General features: G+C 34.8%; 1 protein-coding gene across 1 annotated transcript in view; it reads right to left on the bottom strand.

The window, feature by feature from the left end:
• The window catches only part of LOC105529068 (glypican-5), a gene marked incomplete at its 3' end in the record, with an annotated part of 368,759 nt that overhangs the window by 58,670 nt on the left and 289,034 nt on the right, over positions 1–21,055 (bottom strand). The window contains exon 3 of the mRNA XM_011966121.1: positions 9,942–10,636. Coding sequence (XP_011821511.1) covers positions 9,942–10,636 — 695 coding nt within the window. The remainder of the gene's footprint in view (positions 1–9,941; positions 10,637–21,055) is intronic.

The raw sequence follows: 21,055 nt of genomic DNA, 5'->3' as shown, positions 1-21,055 counted from the left end.
AACATGGCACAAGTATACATATGTAACAAACCTGCACGTTATGCACATGTACCCTAGAACTTAAAGTATAATAATAATAATAAATAAATAAATAAATAAATAAGAAATATACAGATAATTCCATACAAAGGATCTTAAGAGAATAAAATGAATAAGTATATGCAAACAAATTGGATAACCTAGAAGAAATGGAAAAATGCCTAGGAACATACAAACTTCCAAGACTGAATCATGAAGAAATAAAGAATCTGAACAGACCAATAATGATTAAGGAAATTGAATCAAACATTTTAAAATAATTCCCCATTATATAAAATTCCAGATGAATGGCTCCACAGTTGAATTCTGCCAAACATTTAAAGGAACTAATACCAGTTCTTCTCAAATTCCTTAAAAAGTCAAAGAGGAAGATATACTGCCAAATTCATTTTATAAGGCCAGCATTACCCTGATACAAAAGCCAGATAAGGACACTAAAAGAAAAAAAATTACATATCATTATCCCTTAGGAACACAGATGCAAAAATCTTCAACAAAATGCTGGCAAACCATACTCAACAGCAGTGACATTTATCCCTGGGATGCAAGGATGGTTCACCATATACAAATACATAAACGTGATATACCATGTTAACAGAATGAATGACAAAAAAATGTGATCTCAATAAACACACACAAAAAAGCATTTGATAAAATTCAATATTCTTTCATGATAAAAACTCTCAACAAATAAGTTATAGAAGGAATTTATCTCAATACAATGAGGGCCATATATCACAATCCCACAGCTAACATTATACTTAATAGTGAAAAGTTGAAACCTTTCCCTCTAAGATCAGGAAGAAGACAAGAGTATCCACTCTTGCCGCTTCTATTCAACATAGTACTTGAATTTCTCGCCAGAGCAATAAGGCGAGAAAACTCAATAAAAGGCATCCAAAAAAAAAAAAGAAAAAATGGAACAGTTAAATTGCCTCTTTTCAGATAACATGATCTTATTTATAGAAAACCCTAAATACTCCAAGAAAAAAAGTGATAAATAATAAATAAATTTGGTAAAGAAATAATAAACAAATTTTATTAAATGGCCAACAGGTATATTTTTAAATGCTTAATATTGCTAATCAAAACAAACATAAAATCTGTAGCACTTCCATACACTAACAGTAAGCTATCAGAAAAAGAAATCAAGAAAACAATCCCATTTACAACAACTACCAAAAAAATCACTTAGAAAATAAATTTAACAAAGGAGGTTGAAGATATGTACACTGAAAACTGTAAAAATTGATGAAAAATTAAAGAGGATGGACTTAAGTAAAATGATATCCATATTTTTGAATTAGAAGAGTTAATATTATTAAAATGTCCAGTACCTAAAGCCATCTATAGATTCAGTGCAATCTCTATCAAAGTACCAATGACATTTTTCACAGAAATGGAGAAAAAACTCCTAAAATTTGTATGAAATCACAAAAGACTACAAATTGCTAAAGCAACATTGTGCAATAAGAACAAGGCATCACACTACCTCACTTCAAAATATACTAAAAGTTATAATAAACAAAATATCATGGTACACGTATAAAGACAGACACGTAGACCACTGGTACAGAATAAAGATCCCAGAAATAAATTTGTGCATCTCTAGTTAATTGATGTTCGACCAACGTGAGACCTGAAACTATAAAAGTACTAGGAGAAAACATAGGAAAAAATGTTCTTGACATTAGTCTTAGCAATATTTTTTTGATATGACCCCAAAAGTACGGGCCACAAGAGCAAAAATAGACAAATGAGATTTTTTCAAGCTAAAATGCTATGCATATCCAAGGAAACAATCAACAGAGTAAAGAGACAATTTATGGAATAAGGGAAAATATTTGCAAGCCATTCATCTGATAAGGGCTTCATATCCAAAATACATAAGGAACTCAAACACTCAATAACATAAAACAAATAACCTTAAACACAGCAGAGGGCCTGAATAGACATTTCTCCAAGGAAAACATAAATGGCCAAGAGGTATATGTTTAAATGTTTAATATCATGAATAAACAGGGAAATGCAAATTAAAACCACAATTAGATATTATCTCAAATCTGTTAGAATGGACATTACTAAAAAGACAAAAGAATAACAAGTGTTCTGAGGATGTGGAGAAAGGGGGAAACCTGTACACTATTGGTAGGAATGTTAATTTGTACAGTTATTATGAAGAAAAGTGGGGTGGTTTCTCAAAAAATTAAAAATAGAGCTACTATATGGTACAGCAATTATCCTTTTGGGTATACACTGAAAAGACATGAAATCAGTATGTGGAAGAGATGTCTGAACTCCCGTGTTTATTGCAGCACTATTCACAATAGTCAAGATACAGAATCAATCTAAGTGTGAGGAATAGATAAAGCAGATGTGAGATACATACATATGATTCTGCACAGCCAAGGAAACAATCAACAGAGTGAAGCGAGAACCTATGGAATAAGAGAATACACACACATACACACAAACGCACACACACAGTGGAATATTAAGCCTTAAAAAAGAAAGAAATTCTGTCATTTGTAGCAACATGGATGAATCTAGAAGGAATTATGCTAAGTGAAATAAGTCAGGCAGAGAAAGACAAATGTTGTATGAATCTCATTTTTATGTAGAATCTAAAGAAGTCAAACTCAAAGGAGAAAAAAAAAAAATGGTGGTTGCCAAGGCTGAGGCTGAGGACATGTTGGTCAAAAAGTAAGAAGTTTCAATTAGACAGGAAGAATGGGTTCTGGAGATCTATTGTACAGCGTTGTGACTACAGTTAATAACAACGTAGTATACACTTGAAATTTCTCAGAGAGTAGATTTTAAACATTCTCACTAAAACATGTACGTGAGGTGAAGGATATCTTAATTAGCTTGATTTTAATTATTTTACATATATCAAAATATCATGTTGTACACCATAAATACATATAATTTTTGACAATTAAAAACTAATTAAGAAAAAGAAATTAAATTGTGGAAAGACCTACACATGGGTTTATGCAGTATCAATTTAGAGAACATTTACCCCACAAAAGTAGCAGGAGGATTTTCAAAGTAGCTGAAAGCATCAGTAATGTACCTTAAGACCTAGTCACATAAAATTCAATCAGAAATTATTTCAGAAAAATTCAAAAGAATCACTAGACATTATTAAAAATTTATTATTCCCAGGAGACAAACAGCTCATAATATTGGGATAAGAGATTGTTTGCTCAAAGAAACCTCAATAACTTAATAAAAGCAAATGCACATTTGACACATAATTTGACTGAGGAAGAATATAAGGGGTTCTTTTCCCTTTTACATTTAGAATTAAATGGGAGTGAGTAACCTGGAAAGAAGAACATGTCAAGAAAAGTGACAGAATAATAGCCTTCAAATACTTAAAGGCAAAGATGGCCAAGACTTAGTTCCTATCTTCACAACATTACATTCTAGTATACCATGGGTGACTGTTTAACATACATATAATCCTTCACCAGAAGGATAAACTTTCCAACAACTTGAGATGTCCACAAACGTGATGGACCACTCTTCTAGGAGGCCTTTGCTCAGATTCTGCTTTATAGACCTTCGGACCTTCACAAGATATTTAATGATTTTTCTTCTCTCAGGAAATTAGGTAAAAATAAATAACTGTGATTATCATTCTTTATTCTCTAGTAACTCACACCACAATATTTATCAGAAAGATAAAATCACAAAATAATCATGCAACATTTTCAAAGTTCTATGAACTGTTGACACAAAAAGTATTCAAACTTGTTATCTGCCCCTAAAGAATTTTGGACTTGCCTCATATGAGGTACATGAGTCTTCATTAGCCCTGACCATGGCTAATAACCTCAGGAGAGGTTCCATCTACCACTATCACCACTCCACTAGTACAGTACACACATGCAGGGGTCAAATCTCCAAAATAAGAAGGATTCAGATCTAATCAGGCATGTGAAGAAAATTCCTACCAGCAGAGGCTGAAATATCACAGAACAACCTCAACAGAGTGTCATATTTATGACATCTGAACAGAAAATCCGTGCACAATGAAATTACCCTTTGACTTGTCTCTAATCAGAAAACATCTCATTCCATATTTGAAAAAAACAAAATGATCCTCATATTAAAAATAGAAACAATTAATTGTCACTACACACTTAATATGGCCACATCTGGAGTAAGAAGTTCCTTAACACTATTTAGTGACCAGAAGTCGGTGGGTGAAAACCTTTACAAATGATCTCTATGTAGAACTGGACTAGATAACTTTTCTATGGTCTAATGAATCTTCCTTTTCTACTTTATTAGCTTACAGTGTTTTCTACAAATCAGTCATCCCACTTTGATTGGATTCTTTCAAAGCTGCCTTTCACACCAGGAGCTTGTATTTTTCCCCTCTCAATTGTTACACATTTATTTCTTATGCCTTTTCTTTTTCTTTGTCAGTTCCCAGTCTTATTCCTCAGAAAAGCCATATACGAAATCACAAGTTCAATATCAACCTACCACATATGTTAAACAAAAATTAGGCAAAGGTAAAAATATTATCTTTCAACACTACTAATGTATTTTTAATGAAATTTTGTCCAACCACCCATGGGCTTTGTCTATGAGGTAGTTTACACACAACCTTTGGCTACCACCTTCCACCTTGTGGCAGTCAAGTCCAAATATGTACGTGAATGAAAGCTCCCCCACCAAAACAATTTTTATTTCAGAAATAATATATTGTCAGCTTTTCATATATTGTAGAAACTGGAGCAACCCTACTTATTCATTCCATATATAACTCTACTTATTCATTCCAATCTCTTCTCTGTCTAAAGTTTATACATTCTGATCTGAGTCATAGTCAAAAGAACATACGCTACATATCCAACATTAATTTCAAAATAATTTCGTCCATGTTTGAACCTCTCTAGGAACCAACTCTGGTATCACTGTATTTCACCCTAAGAATGAGGATGTCCTTTCTTTAACTCAGGGGTCCTTACCCTCAGGTCTGTGGCATCACAGGAGCTATAAAGTCACTGAAATTATATGCAATATTTTGCATGTGCCTGTGTGTCAGCGTGTGTTATTTTTCTAGGGAAAGGGCATATTAGCCTTCTTATGATTGTGAAAGTGTCATGGCCTCGAGAAGGTGATGCACTCTGCCACCTCTTCTTCATCACTCAAAAACTCCCACACTGCACTAGATTGACTGACGCTAACCAAATGTCATGACTTTTGTCAAGTTCATGTGTGATAGTTACTGTAGAATGTATTGCATTTAGATATCTAAATTTAAAATATCTAAAATTGCAATGGCATTGTATTTTAATTAGGTTACTTTGGAGACTGAGATTTTGAGAATTCTTCCCAACCTTTTTTGTTCTCTAGTACTTATTTTTTGCAAAATCTCATATACATTGATATTTTAGGAAAATATATATCATATCGTTGAATAAATTGGACAAAATTAGCACTTAGTCCTAAACAATCCTGCTATTTTAACTATTTAACTATTTTAACTTTTATTTTATTTTATCTCCGTCTCAAAAAAAAAAAAAAAGAAAAGAAAAGAAAGGAAAAGAAAACAACTTTTTTTTCCTAAAACCGTATAGAATCAATATTTAGCTGTGTTTCCTGGTAACATGTGTACCATTTACAACATCTTGAAACAATGTTATTAAACCAGGCTCTATGTTCTTTTTTTTTTTGGACGGAGTCTCGCTCTGTCGCCCAGGCTGACATGCAGTGGCACAATCTCAGCTCACTATAAGCTCTGCCTCCCTGGGTTACGCCATTCTCCTGCCTCAGCCTCCCGAGTAGCTGGGACTACAGGCGCCTGCCACCTCGCCCGGCTAGTTTTTTGTATTTTTTAGTAGAGACGGGGTTTCACCATGTTAGCCAGAATGGTCTTGATCTCCTGACCTCGTGATCCACCTGTCTTGGCCTCCCAAAATGCAGGGATTACAGGCTTGAGCCACCGCGCCCGGCCTATGTTCTTATGCTTTTAGTAAAAGTGTGAAATTATAGCAAGAAATAATATATTAAATGTAATTATTAAGAAATACGATTTCAAAAATATGAAGTATGTATTTACTAAATGAATTAATAATTTACTAACAAGAGGGTAATCTATCTATATCCATTAATATTAAAAATACATTAGAAATTTATCTAATATTTTCTGAAAATATCAATTTTTCTCATTCATAAAGAAAATTACAAGGATTTGTTTAATTAAATGATTATTTAAAATATTTTTTGAGCTCTATACTCCTAAGAAAGAAATGTTTACCTTGGGAGCATTTAAAACATAAGAGAAGGCTGGGCGCGGTGGTGCAGGTCTATAATCCCAGCACTTTGGGAGGCTACGGCGGGCAGATCACGAGGTCAGGAGTTTGAAAGCAGCTGTCCAATATGGTGAAACCCCATCTCTACTAAAACTACAAAAATTATCTGGGCATAGTGGCGTGCACCTGTAGTCCCAGCTACTTGGGAGGCTGAGGCAGGAGAATCGCTTGAACCCAGGAGGTAGAGGTTGCAGTGAGCTGAGATCATGCCACTGCACTCATGCCTGGCAACAGAGCGAGACTCCATTTCAAATAAAAAGAAAAAAAATCAGAGAAATCAGTGAATTATTTCTAAATAATATAATGTAATAGTGATAACTGGTAAAATGTAAACACTATGCACAAGACATTAAGTGTGTAAGTTCATTTTATTCTCACAAGGATACTATTATGGTATTACATCGCCCCATCTAACCAAAGAGGAAACTGAAGCAAACAGAGATAAAATAAGCAAATGCGTAGACTCAGAGCTAGTAAGAGGCAGAGACAGATGTGAAATCCAATTTAACACTAGGACTTGTGCTTTTAATTCCTACTCTTTGCTACCTCTCTTCTTCTGCTTTATTAAATCAAACTTTGTCTTAATAAAATCACAGAATTATGAAATTTAAAAAATATTCTCTTGTAAATTAACTTTTGTTACTCTAAACATTTACCAAATATAAGGTACTTACGATTTTCCTCAGAAAGCTAAACTTTTTTCCAGTTGAAATTCATCCAACACATTCAGGTGTATTTATATATATATGGTATATATATACATCAGGTACCTACATCAGGTATCTCCACAGATATTTTAAAGTGAAAATACATGTTTATGGAGGAGTAGACTTGGAAGTACTAGATCTTAGAGATTTCTTTGGGAATGTGAGAAAGTCATTATTTGCTGGCTTTCCAGTAATTTATTTTGAATTTGTTAAAGTCATCGATATGTGAACTGGTTATCAAAGTTTGATAAAGAGCTTATAAGTCACTTTGAAGTTGGTAGAAATAAATATTAATGGTTCAATTTTCAAGGAAGTTCAAGTCAGTTTCTTCTTCTGTTCCCATAAGTAAAAAAGAGAGCTCTGTTTTATTTAGAAAAGAATCCATAATCTATTAGTAATAACTGATGTTTCTCAAAATAGTCATAGGACTATTTATTATATAAAATCAGACTATTTATTTAAAAAAGAGCACTCTTTGAAAATACAACAGGGAGTTTTACATCGTGAAAGTTTTGTATAAAACTTCTTTAGGAAACATAAACCTGATTCTAATACTTTGAGATACTAAAGTCACCTGCTTCACCAAGGTCTGCTCAGGGCCTTCCTTAGAATAAGGAGAGAAAAAGGTAAGGTTTTCAGGTACCAATTGCCTACCAGTGTCGGAGTCTGACCAACATTGTCCCATTTAAGTTATTCCTCCCTTCCTTTTCACATAGGACAAATAGGCTTAAGGGTTTTAGAAGCTGACCCAGCCCACATGACTAATGGGTAGCAAATTCAGGATTTCAAAGCTTGCCTGTCTACTGCAAAATTTTATTTTAGTCTTTGAAACAGGAAATGCAGAAGATTTTCTACAGGATAGATTTCAAGGACACAAAAAGGCCCTTCAGGTTTCCAAAATACGTAAGAAAAAAGGTCTTGAAAACCTATTCACTTACATATATTAGAAGGTCCCGGCCCTGGGACATTAAATTATCATGCCCCAAATTAATAATCAAATCTGGACTTGGTCTCCGATTTATTGTGCTTACTTTCCCTTTTGGAGATACTCAATAAAATAATATGAGCATTTTGGCCGGGCGCGGTGGCTCACGCCTGTAATCCCAGCACTTTGGGAGGCTGAGGCGGGCGAATCACGAGGTCAGGAGATCCAGACCATCCTGGCTAACATGGTGAAACCCCGTCTCTACTAAAACTATACAGAAAATTAGCCAGGCGCGGTGGCGGGGGCCTGTAGTCCCAGCTAGGCAGGAGGCTGAGGCAGGAGAATGGCGTGAACCCGGGAGGCGGAGCTTGCAGTGAGCCGAGATCCGGCCACTGCACTCCAGCCTGGGCGACAGAGCGAGACTCCGTCTCAAAATACTAATAATAATAAGAGCATTTTGTTCCCTGGATCTAAATGCTTATTTTTCAATGAAATACTTGAAACCACAGCAGTCATTGGTACCTCCTTTTGAGATGGTTTATTGTATCCCTTTCAGAGGTTCTGGGCCATGTACAATTTTCATAAAAGTATGTGAGAAGACAAGAAGACCAGGCCATTACATCAAGTTGAGAATCCGGTTCATTGTATAGGGATACCCAGCTGAATGAAGCAGGGAGTAGGAGCTAAACTTCAGCCAACACGTTACTCTATGGTGCTGTGCTGAATCCACCTAAAGCGGGGTGTCATTTCTAATTTGAAAAAGGAAACATAAAGGCTCACACAGGACCTGGCAAGTCCCTGAAGGCTAGGAAGAGAAGGGAAAAACGTGTTTGGACATAAAGCTTTTCACATTCTATCAGTCATTAATTAAAGGAATTGAATCAAAGTCCGTTTAAAAATAATGAAATCGCCGGGCGCGGTGGCTCACGCCTGTAATTCCAGCACTTTGGGAAGCCGAGGCAGGTGGATCACCTGAGGTCAAGAGTTCAAGACCAGCCTGACCAACGTGGAGAAACTCTCTCTTTACTAAAATTTTCTACTTAAAGCTAATTGATGAGAATGCTTGTTAATTCGGTAAATCAATGTCAGCCTAAGGAGATGTCTTTTGTTGGCACTGGAGAGTATAATTTTATTTCAGGGGAAAATGTTTAGTAGAACCATCAGCGTGCTGTCCTATTTCACTCTGGGATATGAGAACTATTACTATGGGAGCCAGCAAATATTTAGAAAAATGGTTCTGTGTAAGGTGGGACAAATAGAAAACTCTCATATGTTTTGATTGGATGATTGTGTTTTAAAAACCTTTCAGTCTGCTAGGAATAAAATACCATGACCGTGTATATACTACATTTCCAAAAATTATCACACCATCACTGTGACAGATTTTGGAGCATCTCTGGAGAAACTCTTTTGAACACTAAGCTATCAAGTCTTAACTTCAGGGATATATAACTGGCATTTTCCATTTTAAAGCGAAATACTTTTGAAATTCTAACAATAACTACCCATTTTTAGAGTACCAAGTACCATACTAAGTAGTTTGCATACATAATGCCTATATTCCCAAAAAAGAATACTTCAAATGTTGTATGTTACTATTTCCTTTTTATCACTGAGGAAATTGAGGTGCAAAGAGGCCAAAGGGACTTACTTAATTTCATTTAACTAATTACTGGTAGGCTAAAGATTCAAATCTATGCTGTTCCTGATTTCAAACCTGAGCTCTTGCCATGTCACAGAACTCACCCTTTCAGCAGGCTTCTACTTAGGGGAGAATGTGGTATTTCAGCCAACCAAAATGTTATCATAAGATATAAAAAAAAAATCTTAGATTGAATATATGAATTGATACATTCTCCTACTATTTCCCAAAGTATATCATGGCTATCTTTGAATTACAAGAAATCAGACTGGAAATGTGGAGTTCCTACTTACTTGTTCCAATAATTTTTGTCCATTGAGGTGAGCCTGTATCACAGCATCGTTAACAAGCAAGTGAAAGTTCAGGAGCACATGTTCAACGTCGTATGTTCCATGCATTGCATCTGACAGTTCTTCCAGTGACCGGATATATGCATGCCAGTGTGGATTAAGCTCCGCCATGTGTGCCAGGCAGCCTCGCATGACATTGAGGCAGTATCCCATACAAGGCTTACTGAGCGTCAGGCCCTGGCAGTGTGGGCAGTACTGCATCTTCAGGAGGGCTCTGCTGCACTCTTTGGAGAAGTGCAGATAGTCTGTGGTGTTGATGACTTCAATACCCAGATTGAGTGCCTGCAGAAAGGTGCGGCTGGGCAGCAGGGACCTCCCCATCTGTCCCATTACTCTTTTAGGAATATTACCAAATGGACTCACATCCCGGCGAGCCATCCGGATGCATTCTGAGTATTCCAGGGAACTGTCAGTCACACCAGGGTTAATGAGGTGATTGTAGACCAGAGGGAAAAGACTGTCAAAAAATCTGTTTACAAATTCTTCAGGATTAACATCTGCACCAAACAAATACAGCCCCACATCAGTGAAGAACTCCTGAACTGAAGCAGCAGCCTCCAAGGCCATGTTCCTGTAGGTATTGCAAAAAAGTATACTGGTATAATTTTCTGCTTGTTTGATGAGAGTTTCAAGGGTTTCTGTAACACAAGCAGAGGTAAATGATGAGAAGATTTAGTATTCATGTTAACACTGTCCATCTGCTCCAGACATTAAATGACTCATCAAAACTAATCTAAGGATCTAAATTGTAATTCTCAGCCTACTCAACTAAATTCAGCTTTCCAAGGATAATGACCGGACAACAATGACCACTGCCTACAACACACACGTTTTACAGAGATATATTTCTAGAATCAAAGTCTGTTTAACAGTAATGAAATCACTGGGTGCGGTGGCTCACGCCTGTAATTCCAGCACTTTGGGAAGCTGAGGGAGGTGGATCACCTGAGGTTAAGAGTTTGAGACCAGCCTGACCAACACGGGGAAACCTCCTCTCTACTAAAAATACAAAAATTACCCAGGCATGGTGGCAGATGCCTGTAATCCCACCTACTCGGGAAGCTGACACGGGAGAATCATTTGAACCCGGGAGGCGGAGGTTGCAGTGAGCTGAGATTGCACCATTGCACTCCAGCCTCGGTGACAGAGCAAGACTTCGTCTCAAAATTTTAAAAAAGTAATGAAATAAAAAATAAGTTACATGTATGATAGTTTCTTACTTTATTCTATAGTCATTCATAACTATTCATTTCTATCACTAATGATAGATAAAAGTATCATTAAGAAATGTATTTCATAATCTGACTTCACTATTTATAGAAGATGGTCACATTAAGTACTTAATTCACCCTGTGCTATATTTTTATAATTTTTGAAATCTTTTTCTTTTCCAGAATGAAAGCTAGTAGATTACACACTGGTTGCTACAAAGGGAGGTTAGATTCCCAAAGGAAAACCAGAAAATCCTAAGACCTCCTCACATGTTCTAACTAAAGAGAAAGTAAAGCATTCATTTTCAAAGTATCCATAAATTATCACACTTTGTTAAGCAGTGTGAAACCCATAAGTGCTATTATTTGATGAAAATAAATTATCATGACCACATCATTAATCATATCCTTTTTCTTATCATCTTATCTTCAAAGACTTTACTGTGGGATATTTTGTTTCTTACTTAGATAACTGATGATCTCAAGTCAATTTATCCACAGAAAGAACCAAGAATAATTTATCCACAAATTAAGGGAGAAAATCTAAAAAAGAAAGTTGGAATAATTAACAAGTCAAAATGGTACATCAAAATGAGGCATTAAGCAACACTAAACACCTTGGATATATTAGTAATTACATTTCATAATTAGCCTAAACAAGGACACTGGACTGTTTCAATATATAATAATAAAACATATTCAATAAAATTATCTCCTATAGTCCCAATCCTATAGTCACTTTTAATTAGGTTGTAAAAGATCACGCAATAACTTAGTAATCAAAACGCTGTTTGAGTATATTACAAAAACAGATGGAAGAAGAGTAGGAAACAACAAAATGGAATAACAAAATGCAGAGGTGCAGAGAGAGCTACTAATGAAGGAGAACTGTGTCATGAATATGCCATAGAGTACAAGTACAAATAAATAATAATACAATATCATGAATTCTAACACTGATCTAATTCACATTGAGTTCCAGGCTTTAGTGTGATATATTAAGGTGCATCTACCCTGCAATCAAAGGTAACAGCTTTCAAAAGTAATTGCAATTCTGTTTCAACAGAGTCCTGTATAAATTGTTAGGTAGAGCTCATGTGTTATCTGTGCATCGCTAGTAACTAGCTCCTCAATAAAAATATGAAAGAACGAAAATGGGATGATAGTGAGAAGGCTTCAATTGAGATTAGCAGCTCTATCATATCAGTCAGCATTAATGCCAGGTTTCCCCAAATGGCCTGATCACCTGGGCTTCATGGGGAAAAAATACCAATTGTCAGGTCTCTGCATTTGAAATTCTAACTCAGTAGGTTCGTCTTGGTTTAGGAAACTATATTTAACAAGCAGCCCAGGTGATTCTTTTAACCTGGCCAGTTTTTGAAACATTGCATTTGCAAATATGTGTAAAACACTCTCTCTGCTCTTACAGAGTTGTTCAGCAAGCATTCCACTATGATAACCTGACCCACAGCTGCAATCTCAGCCACTACACTCTGCTTTCACAGACCCACAGAACAAAGTGTGAAAACGGGATTGAATCTCTGTGTCTTGAACTACAATAAAGCTGCTAAGCCTGTATGTTTCTCCTTAAAATAGGTCATTTTTCTGAGCAGTTTGTGTGTGGCTATGAATCGCCAAGTGGGTCACAAATAATTTTATTTACCAATAATGGTTACATCACAATGTTTTAAAATTATTTAATTTGTTAAAGATAAAATAAGGATAGATTCAAAGATACCTTATATCACAGGCATTCTTAAATGCTTTCCACCTAGGTTTCTAAGATACGTGCTATATGTGTTCATGTAACTGACAATTGCCATATTATTCTTAGTGGAATAAAGGTTGAACGTGGCTGAATCAGGCAATACTGATGTTCCATCAGATTTCTGCCAACTCTAAATGATGCTTACACGTGCAATTTTTATAAAGGCAAGGATAAAATATTTTTAAATAAATTTCAGCCCAATTAATTTATAACATAGTGATTTAGGAAAATATGGAGTTTATCTTTAAGTTGCCCTAATGGGTATGTTTTACAAAGTAATTTATATTGTAAAAGCAACGTTGAACAGAATATATTTAATATTTAGGAGTTTCCATTCAAAATAAAAATGAGTAGAGCACTTCCAAATATCATTATTTCTCTTTTAAGTCCACTGTGTATTATTAGCAACAAACTAATCTGATTACTCTTTGAGTTTGTAATTAAAAATAAATTTCTGAACAAATTTTACAGTTTTTGTTTGATTTTAGAGTAGTTTCTCTCTGATTCAATTTTATCTTTAAAACAAAACAACCAAAAAGAACTTGATAATAACTTCAGGAATCATATTACAGTGAAATTTTAAAAATTTCCCTAACACCACATGCATTAAAATTTTAGCTTTCATAAACTGTGTATTGACTTTACTACCCTTTGAAGGAGAGATTATATGTTATCAAATACAGTCATGTGCCTTGTAATGATGTTGTGGTGAATGACTAACTGTATATATGACATTGGTCCCATAAGATAATAATGGAGCTGAAAAATTCCTATAACTTAGTGACATCATAGCCATCATAACATGATAGTCCAACGTATTACATGTTTGTGGTGATGCTGGCATAAACAAAAATACCAGATTGCCAGTCATATAAAAGTCTAGCACATACAATTATGTACAGTACATAATATTTAAGGATGATAATAAACAACTTTGTTACTGGGTGTTTACCATACTATTTTTTTATTGTTATTTTAGAGTGTATTCCATCTATTGATTTTTTTAAGTTAACCATAAAGCCACCTAAGTCAGGTCTTCCAGAGGAAGGTATTGTTATCATAGGAGAGGAAGGCATTGTTATCACAGGAGATGACATCTCCATGCCCGTTATTGTCCCTGAAGCCCTTCCAGAGCAACAAGATGTGGAGGGGGAAGACGGTGATATTGATGATCCTGATCTTATGTAGGCCTAGGCTAATGTGTGTGTTTGTGTCTTAGCTTTTAACAAAAAAGTTGAAAAAGTAAAAAAATAAATAAGTATTTAAAAATAGAAAAACAAGCTTATAGAGTAAAGATATAAAGAAAACATTTTTGTACAATGAGTTTGTGTTTTAAGCTAAATGTTACTACAAAAAGTCAAAAAGCTTTTTAAAAATTGAAGTTTATAAAGTAAACTTTATAAACTACTGTAAGCTAAGTTTAATTTGTTATTGAAGAAAGAGTTTTAAAATAAATTTAATGTAGCCTAAGTATACAGCATTTGTACAGTCTATAATAGTGTACAGTAATGTCCTAAGCTTTCATATTCACTCAGTGCTCACTTACTGACTTACCTAGAGCAACTTCTAGTCTCGCAAGCTCCACTCATGTTATGTGCCCTATGCAGGTGTACGTTTTTTTAAAAAAAAATTTATACTATAATTTTATGGCATTTTATACCATAATTTTACATATATATATAAAATACTTTAAGTTCTAGGGTACATGTGCACAACGTGCCGGTTTGTTACATATGTACACTTGTGCCATGTTGGTGTGCTGCACCCATTAACTCGTCATTTACATTAGGTATATCTCCTATTGCTATCCCTCCCCCTCCCCCCTCCCCACAATAGGCCCTGATGTGTGATGTTCCCCTTCCATGTGTCCAAGCGATCTCATTGTTCAATTCCCACCTATGAGTGAGAACATGCAGTGTTTGGTTTTCTGTTCTTGCGATAGTTTGCTGAGAATATATGTATTTTTATATACGATTTTTTGTGACAACATCTTGCTCCGTCACCCAAGCTGCAGTGCTATGCCAGGATCATAGCTCCCTGTAGCCTAAACTTTCTGTGCTCAAAGCAACCCTCCTGCCTCAAACTTCCCAAGTAGCTGGGACTACAGGTGTGTACCACCATGCCAGGCTAATTTTTATTTTTTATTAATTTTTTGTTGAGATGGGGTCTCGCTATGTTGCCCAGGCTGGTCCCAAACTCTTGGCCTCAAGGTATCTGCTCACTTTGACCTCCCACAGTGCTAGGATTACAGGCTCATTCTATACCATCCTTTTACTGTATCTTTTCTATGTTTAAATATGCTTCGATACACAAAGATTTACCACTGCATTACAAACACCTAGAGTATTATAGTAACATGTCATACTGGTTTGTAGCCTAGGAGCAATGAACCTATACCATATAGCCTAGGTGTGTGGCAGACTGTAAGGTCTAGATCTGTCTAAGTATACTCTGTTATATTTGCACAATGGTGAAATTGTCTAATGATGTATTTCTCCAAACAAATCTCTGTACTTCAGTGGCGCACAACAGTGTCAATATTCTGTTTATTTCCCTGAATATCTGAACACAAAATAGATGTTATTTAAGTAATCTATTGCATTAGTTTTTCACCATGCTATTAACTTACCACAATATTAAAAAATTGGGGGGCTTTCAATATGTATTAAATCTGATATTGAAATATTCCAGTTAACTGAATTACCTAAATATATGTAATGAACATATTTTTATATATTTGTGATCACATATATTTCTTAAATCCAACCAATAAAAAACTGTAAACTATTGGTCTATACATAATTGATTATTCAATGCTTAGGGACAAACATATTTTGAAATTTTTTGTCCTAATCACTTCATAAAATTTTAATATGTAAACACACCTATCAAAAGTGAACAATTTAGGAGCTAAGCCATTGAATAATTTTGTGCTAGTTTTTTATTAAAATTGGTAAAATCAGAAATTGAATTTACTATAGCTACTTGTTTGTATTAACTTTGAATTTGTAAAAGTATTACTTTGTTCTTATACCACGTTTACCAAGGAGTTGAATATTTTCATTTTACTGAATTAACATTTTGATATTAGCAAGAATTTAAACTTTCAAAATAATTGTCAAGTAACAAAATATGTGTTGTTGTCCAAAAATATAGTAGACATATAAAATAATTGTTTATAAATCCAAGATAGGTTAGGTGCTGAACAATTCATCACATCTACTTAATTATGAAAGAGAAACTACAGTTTCTTTCATTACAAAGTTATAATACATAAAAATACCTCTCACCAAAGCTATATAAGTAGTAGCTTTGTATTCAAGCATTAAAAATCGTAGCACACATTGAAAATAAACATTTTCCAGTCTTGCTTAAGGAATTTAAGAAACAGATTAGGAATAAAAACTATCCTTTTGTGTTTTTCATTGAGAAGTTCAATAAGCTCTTCTTTCCAGTGATATCAGAACAAGTCTATCAAGAAAGAATAACTTCCAATTTTCCTTATAATGCCTGAGTGGTAGATTGAATTAAAGGCTGCAAGTGCAATCTAATTACTGTTTAAATATAGAATGTAATTTTTCCCAGTCTTATGGGAAAATTAATTTATCTACACATAAAGTCATTTATGTGTTATCTCACTAAAAACTGGATTGGGAATGCATGAAGTTTATCTGCATCTATTTCCATTTTCAACATTAACATTTCGTTAATCTTAATTTAATGTCAAAACACCTAAGACTGAAAACTTTAACTGTTTCTAGCCCACGTTCCCTTTAGAGATATTCTATTATACACACAAATGATTACTTACACAAATGAAGGATTTAACTTTAAATAAAACTGGTAGAGATAAAATCAAGTGATATCGATTTAAAATTAAATGTGAAAAATTTCAAAATCAGTGAAGATTCATATGCAGGTGGCTTTTTGTAATGCGAGAAACCTAACAGTCACAAGGATTTTATTAGTTTAAAGATAAAGTTGATTTTTAAAAGCAATGATTATGAATAACTGTTATAATAACCTCTCTGGCATGACATGAACTTATATTTTATGACCCTTTTAATGTTTTTTATTTTTGATATATGAATGTTTTAATTTAAAAAATTTGAAATTTCAACTATAATTTGAGGCCACAGATATGCTCAAATATAGCAATGAAATAGATTTTAAAATATTAAATCATATCAACCATAGAATATCAGATGATTTTACAAATTATATCTGGTTGAAGAGAAATTTTCAGAGCAAATTTGCATTTTGTGCATTACAACTCTCAAGTCACATATTATGTTATTGCAATGGATAATTCATTACTACTCTGCTACTTTAGAGTTACTCGGTGCCTGAAATCATGTATCCCTCTATATTAAATTATACAGATAGATGAATAGGTAGGTAGATCATTTTAGAAGTAATTTTATAACCAGTTTTTATCACACACGTTACAATGAATTTTAATTTCATTTTCTTTTTCCTAAAAAAAAGTACTTCTGAATAATTTTAATAGTAATAATTCTTTTGATTTTCAGAAGACTATTATAGCCACTTGAAGATATGTATATTTAAATAAAAGAAGCAACTACCTAATTCTCCAGACTGGAAGTGTTTATAGTGAATTTTTCCCTTATATTTGCATATTGCCTCATTTTTTTCCAAAAAGTAAAATGTGCAAAGTTTCTTAGAATATTAATTTAATGACATTTTCAAATGTTATGCAGTATGATTTATAATATAATTCTCCAGAAATCAGTCATCTATATAAATAAATAGTGAGTGGGATATTAATCTGTATCATCAAGAATTAGCATTTTGGTAATTAATCTAATCTTCTAGGATAAGCACTGCATGGAAAAATGCCCTCTTAACTTTCTTCCTCCCTCATTTCCCTCCTCATTAATTTGGCCTTCATGGTGCTTCACATTTATTTCTAATATTATTTTACAATTATTTATGTTCTGAAAATCAACTTGATTTTAGTAGAAATTTAAATTCAATTAAGCACTTGTGTAACAGATAAAATCAGTTCCAAACAACTAATCATTGATTGTTTCATGAATTATTGTGGGGTGAAGATTTTAAATCAAATTTTTATCTTTAAGCTCATAAACACAATCTAGAACTACAAAAGAGCTATACAGAAGAGTTTCTTACTCACAACTTTGTTTTTATACAGAACAAGTAAACCAATATCCTTTATTGGTGGTTCTCCTTCCTCTTTTTCTTTGGGTGTTTTAGTTAATTCATACATGAAAACATGGTTCTTCTTTATTTAAATAAACAAAAGCTTTCATTCTGCTAACTCATACATTTTCTCTATTTGAAATCTCAAGAGAATGAGATGTTCTATATTTTTGGCTTTCATTGGCACACTGTCCATTCCCTAAAGTGTATTCAAATCTAGTTTCTTTTGATACTCATTCTTTCATTCATCCATTCAACCAATATATTTTGAGCACCTGTTTTAGACTTTGAAGTGAAAGTAGAAAGCCCAGGTTAAAGGCTGTGCTAACAGTATGGGTGATAGTCATTGGGCTGTCGTACTGTGGTATTGGTGGAGGTGTATGCTGCAATCAGTGATTAGATTGGCCGTATGTACTGAATCATAGGCAAAATAAGTCGTGGTTTTCTGGAGGGAGATATATAGGAAATGGATAAATGAAGAATATATCTGAAGACTGGGCCTCAGTATCTGGATGCATAGTGGTACCATTAACTAAGATAGGCAAGAGTATGCAGGCTCCGTGTTTGTGTGTGGTGGGTTTGAAAATTAAAGTTTTTGTTTTGGACATGTTACCAATTAGAAAATCAAATAAAATGTATCAATATACAATTATATATAATGGGAGTCTCAGGAAAAGTTGAGGTTGTTGATATAAATCTGAAAGTGACTGTTATGGAGAATACAGTCATGGTACTGGATGAAATAACTGAAGGGGAAAAGATAGGGAAGAGTGGAGAGATTCAGGAAAAGAAGAGTAACCAGTAAGAAGAATGAGAATAAGAAGTCAAAGAAGTAAAAAGAAAATCGGGAAAATGGAGTGTCCCAGAAATCCAGGGAAGAAAATAATGCAAGCAGAAGAAAGTAATCTATCATGTCAAAGGCTATTAAAAGGGCAACTGAGATGAGGAATAATTGACCATGGGAACGGATGACAGAGAAGCCCTTAGCAACCTTGATAACAGCTGCCTCAGCAGAATGTGAGCAGAAAAGAACAAGAATTGAGGCAACGTTATAGGCAACTTCTTGCAAATGTTTGCTCTAATGGAAGCAGAAAACCAAGGCAGGCACTGGAGTGGGCTATGAGGTCAAAGGTTTTTGCTTGCTTGAGGAAGGAGAATTTACTGAATATTCACATATGGATAGGAATAAATTGATGACTGAGCAGGCAGGATGGAATTGCAGGAGGATATTCCTTGAGTAAGCAAAAGGATGTGATCTAGGGCATTGACAGAGACTAAAATATTGGATAAATAAGTAGATGTTGCAGTTGCCAAGAATAATGTCAAGTGAAGTCAAGAGAAAGAGTGTGAGTCAGGTAACAAAATGTTGAATTGCTAGGGAACACAACCAGAAGTCTGGTAAATGGTAGCATGGAAGCTGGACAGGCAGTGAATCTTCCGCCAGGCAAAGGGGATTTGCTGGGGGAGTATAGGAACAAAAATGTGGATCCAGGAGCACAGCACCCCCAACCAAAGAGGACGATCCTGTTTGTTTCCTGTTGCTGCTGTAACAAATTACTAATAATTTCCCAGCCTAAATAACAGAAATTTATGCCTTCTCAGTTCTAGATGCCAGGCATCCAAAAGCAGTGTCGCTAGGCTGAAATCAAGGTGTGGTCTGGGCTGCACCTGCCTCTGGAGGTTCTGGAAGAGAATTCATTCCTTTCTTTTTCCAGCTGCTGGTGGCTGCTGCCATTTCTTGGCACTCCTTGGCTTATATCCACATCACTCTAATCTCACATTGTTTTCTGCGTGTATGCATGTGTGAAATCTCCCTAGGACTCTCTTTTAAAGATTCATGTGACTATTAGGACCCACCCAGATAATTCAGGATAATCACCCCATCTCGTGATCCTCCATTCAAGCACATATGCAAAGACTTTTTTTTTTTTTCTTTTTTCTCCATGTAAGCAACAACTCAAAGATTCCAGGGATTTGTCCCTGATATCTTTGGGGCCCAATATTCAGCCTACTACAATACTGATCACAGAAGACAAAAAAATGAAATTAAAAATTCTACACTTAATTTGCAATATCAGGAGACAATGACTGTAGTCCAGGGCCTCCCATGTACTGATTATGTGAGCCATTTAACCTTTCTAAGCGTCAATTTTGTCTGTAATAAAGTGGATGTAATCGTGTCTGCTCTGACCAAAGGCAGGGTAGCTGTGAGATTCAACTGAAATGAAATTCAGCATGGTGACTAGTGATTCTTTCTCTTCTTATGTTCACAGACTGCTCAGAACAATGTTCTAAAACTGACTGTACCCTCCTGCCTTTCCTGTGTGTTCATGAAATCTGTTGAGGCAGGAATCGTGTCCTCCTATTCATCTTTCTATCTCCCAAACTTTTTCCCAATAGCGGCCTCTGTACATTCTGATAGGCTTCGGTTCAAATGCCCCATAATTAGATGCTAGTCCCCTGAGTGTAAATTTCCTGACTTCCTTGCCTCACTTACTCTCATCAGAAAACAGGTATAATAATGGCACCTATCTCATAGAACAGCTGTGAGAATTCAATGAATTTGTACATGCTACCTACTTGCATAGTGCCTAAAGGTAGAATGTGCTGAAAAATCATGAAGGAATGATAATAATAATCCCTAACTTGTGTCATGTACTTGCCATGAGCTAGATGATTCATTAAGTTCTTTTGGAAAATTAATGTACTTAATTCTCCAACTCATGATGTGGGTACTCTTACTAGTGCAACAACCATAATAATACTGTGTATATTAGTAAACATAGCAGACATGATATTATTCATCATTCCTACTTTGCAGATGATCAAGTTGAAGCACTGAGAGCGTAAGTGATTTGATCAAGGTTTATACAGAAAGTAGCAGAGCCTGGATT

Source organism: Mandrillus leucophaeus, unplaced genomic scaffold (assembly GCF_000951045.1).
Source record: "Mandrillus leucophaeus isolate KB7577 unplaced genomic scaffold, Mleu.le_1.0 Scaffold746, whole genome shotgun sequence".
Lineage (NCBI taxonomy): Eukaryota > Metazoa > Chordata > Mammalia > Primates > Cercopithecidae > Mandrillus > Mandrillus leucophaeus.
The sequence above is the reverse complement of the archived record's forward strand: the minus strand, read 5'-3'. Positions and strand labels throughout refer to the sequence as shown.